Source organism: Frankliniella occidentalis, unplaced genomic scaffold (genome assembly GCF_000697945.3).
Source record: "Frankliniella occidentalis isolate FOCC.00 unplaced genomic scaffold, Focc_3.1 Scaffold182, whole genome shotgun sequence".
Lineage (NCBI taxonomy): Eukaryota > Metazoa > Arthropoda > Insecta > Thysanoptera > Thripidae > Frankliniella > Frankliniella occidentalis.
In genome coordinates this window covers 450186-455802 of record NW_026267308.1, presented here as the reverse complement: position 1 = coordinate 455802, position 5617 = coordinate 450186, and the positions used below count along the sequence as shown (strand labels likewise).

General features: G+C 48.9%; 1 protein-coding gene across 1 annotated transcript in view; it reads right to left on the bottom strand.

Moving 5' to 3' along the window:
• Positions 1-5617, bottom strand: part of LOC127750387 (uncharacterized) — a 42312-nt gene that overhangs the window by 14950 nt on the left and 21745 nt on the right. Inside the window, exon 4 of the mRNA XM_052271985.1 lies at positions 1975-2238. Coding sequence (XP_052127945.1) covers positions 1975-2238 — 264 coding nt within the window. The remainder of the gene's footprint in view (positions 1-1974; positions 2239-5617) is intronic.

Here is a 5617-nt window from a genome sequence, read left to right as displayed (position 1 = left end):
CGGGTTGTGGTTAAGACTAAGGATGTGTGTGAACAATTAATATGACTATACACCTTATGATTGTATTTCGCGATGTAAAAACACGAAATCGCAAGTGATGGGTGACGGATGATGGGTGATGGGTAGCGTAGATTGCTCCATTGGAGATCCACCTTAATTCTGGCGGCAAAAACTGTGCTTTGGCGTTCTCAGTACAGTCAAATTGTGTTTTGACCTAGCCAAAATTCCGAACAGTACCAAACTTTGGGGACCGTTTTAGGCATGTCTAAGCCTAGCCAAAATTCCCACGAAATCCCATCGTTCCCATCGGCTTAAATCGTGTTCAAAGTTCAAAATTATGACTTTTGAACAAATTGGTATATCCCAACTTGTGTTTGAGACACAGCAATGCGGTTTGCGCCATTCAATGCAGAACGATCTCTTCTTTAAGAAATATTCAGGGGTATTATATGGTGTTTGAAGTGAAACTTTAGCCTCTAAAAGACAAAAACTAACATTTTTCTACAATTTCAGTGTTCAAGAATTCTTTTTCAGCATACTGTGCCTAAGCCAGCCCCAAAATGTGGGAATTGCCTTTTTACAAAAATTGTAGGCCTTCTAATTCTCTACAACTTTGATTTTCATGAAATAATGTCTGTATCTCAAAAATTGCAGGTGCCAGAGAGAATGAAACACCTGGAAACAGGATCTGGTCACCGAGCTCCTATGCAGAAGCCCCCTAAGGGGCGATAGGCAACCCACACCACAATCACCGTTTTTCTGCATTTGGTCTCGTTTTGCTTAGTTTTTTGCCGAAATAAATGGGGTTTCGGCCTTTGTGTCTAACGTGTCGTGTTCTGTTACCGTTTGAGGGATACGCAAGCACTTTTCTGAGCAAATGTACGGCCTTACCGGACTTTTAAACGTCGAAAAAAATATTTTGGGCATTCTGAAGTTTTGGCAAAATTGCTATTTTACGGTGATACCGTGTAACACTGGCGGAATTTCTATGTCACACTTAGTTATCTTCACAGAAAAAACCAAAGCGGATCTCAAAACTATATTCACTTGCCCGTTTTCGATGCATACATAAGGAAAAGGCGCTTCATTCGGATCACTTTCCTAAAGGTTTTTTAACCAATTTTGGGTACCCGAAAAAGATGGGAAAACGGCTTGGTGATGGTTTGATGGTTTCCAAAGCATAGTTCAAGCACGGCCTTTTTTGCCGTGCTCGGATTTAATAAAGCATTCCGGTAAAGCTGAAATGCACAAGAATGCGAGGAACAAGAAAACGGAAATCGCTATGCTATAACATGGTGACTTCCGTTTTCTCGGAGGAGTGGCGAATAGTTTTTTTAAAATGTTTTTGGTGCAAAGTGCTGTTTTTTTCCCATTATTTTTCTAGGTGAGGCCTAGAAACTGTGCTTGAATGAGTACCGTCAAATTCCCGGATGTGTGCGCTCTAGCACGTCTTGCGGAACAGGCTTCACAATGTCTTACGAAACACTGTTAGGCTGCGACGCGCCTGGCATACATCTACCTAGGCCTGCGGAGCTGGCGACACCCGAGTCGGGCAAAAGGCACAATCGTAAATGGGCCTTCGGCCGAGGCGAGTCACTTTGCCTTTTTTCTGCCCCCAATCGGACACAACGTATTTAGCACAGGGAAGGGGTAGAGACTGTTAGGCAATAGGGTGTTCCAGGCTATCTACAACGGAAGTGAAATAGAACAAACTCACCGAATATCTGTTTCCGTCTTCTCAGTATGATAAATTACCATGGTAGTTTGGTCCGTTTCTAACCTCCTAAATATGGAGGGGAGCTTGAAACTGATCTGACAGATTTTCATACCTCAAAGGCTGTCGTGGCACGTGATCCGCTCGACCAATCAGAGCGATTGCGGAAACAGATGAGACAGTGAGTTTGTTATTTTCCTACTTCCGTTTTGGATAGCCTGGAATACCCTAGTAGGCCGAAGGGTGACTCTGCTCGTTACCTCCCGCACCGCCAGGTGGCACGTTCTGACGAGGGGACACAGGCCAGCAAGACTCAGTATACCACAACCCATCCATATGCTTGCCATGTAGGTGTCCCTGCCAAGCACCATCTTCATTCCAAAATATGTCGAAAGAAGTAGCATAATGAAGTCTGCCGTCAATACTCCAGGAAACTCTAGCTCATAGCAATGAGTAGCATCCTGTATGAGATGGCAAGCAGCACTATGCGTCCTGCGGATTCTGTCCACATGCAGCGAGGAGCCCTGCAACATGTGCCGTGTAGTCACTCTAAATGTAAATGAAATACTTTTTGTGCCTTAGGTAGCAACAAAATGTTAGTCCATAGCAGCAGGCAAGAGATCTACGGACAAAAAGGTGTCATTTACAGGCATCATTGTAATCAGCGTCTTTCTGTGATCATTTTGTTACCAATATCTCAAGTCATTTAAGCTGTTTTCCAAACAGTGTGCAGAGGTGAGCGGTTTTCCAGACGATCGCCAGGGGTAAGCGGTGTAGTAAAGGTACCCCCGTGTCACCCGACGCCATCTTGGTTCCCCATTGTCACCCAGGTGACAAAAGGGCCAGCGCGAGTGGGGGGGTTTCTTTTTGAGTGTGTAACTAAACCTAAATTTTTTGAAAAAGGTTTTATCTTTTTTTGACGTCTAACATAAACCTATTTTTTCCTTGGAAGGGTGTCTTTAGGGTGTGTAACATAAACCTATTTTTTTCGAAGAGTATCTTTTTGAGCGCCAAACACAAACCTAATTTTTTGAGAGGGTGTCTTAGGGGTTGCTAACACAACCTAACTTTTTTTGGAAGGGTATCTTTTGAGTGCCTAACTTAAACCTAATATATTTCTGAGAGCGTATCATATGGGTGTGTAACATTAATCTATTTTGGTAGGGGTTGTCTGAAGGGTGACAAAACCCCACTTTATTTTTGAAGACGTGTTCTGACTTGTCTCTACTCCCTCATGGCCAAGGTGGATTAAGGGACGGTTTCGGCACTCAGTTCGTGAGCGCGTACCGACGGGTGGGTCAAAGCGAGGCGACTAAAGGGCATCATGTAAGCTATCGAATGAGCACAAGCCGAAGTCTGTGCGATAATTATTCTGAGAGGATTGCCAGCGAAATTAGTTTGGCGCCGGAACGCGCGCTTGGGTAACTTCGCTCCTGGCGCCTCACCCGTTGGTTTTAGACGAAATTACATCCGCTAAGCGATTAAAGAACATAAAAAAACCTTTAAAATGAGCTACCACCGAGGTCGATACGATCACTCTGTGAGCTGTGACATAGGAATTAGTATCGCGCCCGGCCGCCGCGGAGCGAGATTCCGTCGCGCGATCGGCTATTTTCGCCTCTGGCTCCTTTCCTATTCATTTCAGCACGAAAATGGTAGGGAATGAAGATGAAGAGGACGAAATAATCTTTCGAACGAAGTTTTTTGTACCAGTTTTGTACTCGCAGAAGTGTGTGTACTCCACAGATTGTGTGCATTCGAGTTGTTGACACAAAGTACAAGCTCGCAGAGGTTATGTATCGGTCTCCTCACCTTCGGAGAAACTTTTCTCAGAGAAACGCTACCAGAGTTGTACAGAACGGCGACGAATTGAAGTAACCGAATGCACAAAATCTGCGGAGTACACACACTTCTGCGAGTACAAATCACTTGCGTCGAAATAACGTTTTAAAGTGTCTGAGAGGTACCGCATTTTACACGAGAAGTGCACAGCGACCAAAGGCTCGGTTCATTTCTCTTCCAGAGGCTCGCTGCGCGCTCCGCTCCCGCTCCTGGCTTCGTCTACAGTCGATGCCGTCTAACAGGCGGCTCTCCGCGGTTGCGCTTGTGAGCCGTTGCGGTTGTGAGCCGTTGCGCTTGCGAACCGTTGCGCTTGCGATCGGTTGCGCTTGTGAGCTACGTCGGTGCACGAGTCTGACCCTGAGGATGCTGAGCCTGCTGTCGAGCACGCTGTTCATGCTGCGGGAGCACCTCCGCCCGATGGTGTGTCCCTGCCGTAAGTAAATGCACGAGTCCCTAGTTACTACCGCCCGACGCAAAAAGATTTGTTTGCTTTTGGTATGCTTTCGGTACGCTATCGGTTCGCGGAGGGTCGCGCTCGGTGCTCCGATGGGTCGCTGAGGTTCGTCAGGCTCCTGGGCGACGTATCGCCAAGATTCGCCGGATGTTCGCGCCGGAGCGACCTTTGTCCGTCATCGAGTCGCTCCATGCGCGGACAGAGCGACCTGAGTATGTTTTCAAGTCGCTCCGAGACGAACAGAGCAATCCCAGTACGCTTTCGGTTCACCTGGAGAGCCCCGGGTAGTCGGGGTATTTTCGTTCCCAGGAAACCTCGGCCGGGGGCTAGCGCTAATCCCTAGACCGGCGCACTTGAGAGCAGAAGAGGACAACGATGGGGGGGCCCCAACGGCTCCTGTGTACTGCACACACTGGAGTAAGTACTGGTGGAGAGGAAGCGGCCATAAAAACGTGAAGCTCGCTCCAGCTCTGTGTGCGGAGCGCGCGCACTCAGACAGTGTCCGGCTGCAGTCGGGGACCGTGCCAAAACTAGTGCACTGGGCGCGCCTCCCCCGCCTTCCTTCGGCCGGCCTACACCCGCAAAGCTACGCGCCGCCACCTCTCGCCACGCCCCGCCACGCTATACCCCGCCGAAGATGCCAATACCTTGCCCTCGGCTCCGCCGAACGCCAGCCGAGCGCGCGATGCACCTTCACACTACGCCACGCCACGCCCCGCATGGCCACTGCTCTTCTCGGCGACCCCCCAATACCCTGGACCCGAAGTCCACCCGAGCGGCCGCTCCGCCGCTGCCGAAGGTAGGGTATAGGGTAGGGGGCAATAAAATGTGCTTGAGGACGGCTTCACTTGGAGACAAAAGAATAGGCCTCCGCTGCCTCTCCACCAGTACTTACTCCAGTCTGCACACTGCACACTTTGGCAGCTAGACACAGCGACCACGTCAGTCTACATACGAGTTGAAGTGGCAGAGAGGACGCACCGAGGGGGAAACGACTAAGGTAATCCGGCTGACAGCCGAAAGGTAATCCGGCAGGGGTAATCCGAGGAAATTCTAAAAAAATCCGTGGTAATCCGGCAAAATTTGGGGGTAATCCGGGAAAATTTTGGGGGTAATCCGGGGTTATCCTAGAGAAAAAGCAACGTAATCCGGAGGACACTCCGGAGGTAATCCGGGTAATCCGTAATCCGGCTGACACAAAGTTTAACAGTCGTTTCCCCCTCGGGACGCACTCGTAGAGAGAGGACGCATACCTCCGTACAACTATGCACATACGTAATGTAATTTGAAGCGATACTATGCATAATTACGTGCAATATTGTACATAGTTACGTACAAATTTTGTACGTAGGTTATGTATGTTGACAGTTGTACGCAGCTCCGCACAAAATAGTACATTCTCAGTCAGTGCCCACCGGAAAATAATTTGTTCACTATATGTGTGCGTTCTGCTCGCGTCGCGAAGAGGGGGACTTCAGTACGCTTTCAGGTCGCTCGCGGTTCGTCGATAATAATCTTCTGGCCCGTAGAGCCCCGAGGCTGGCCGAGGAGGGACCCCGGTATCGGACACGGTCCTCTTACCGGCGAACTCGTGGTCTAGTGGTCAA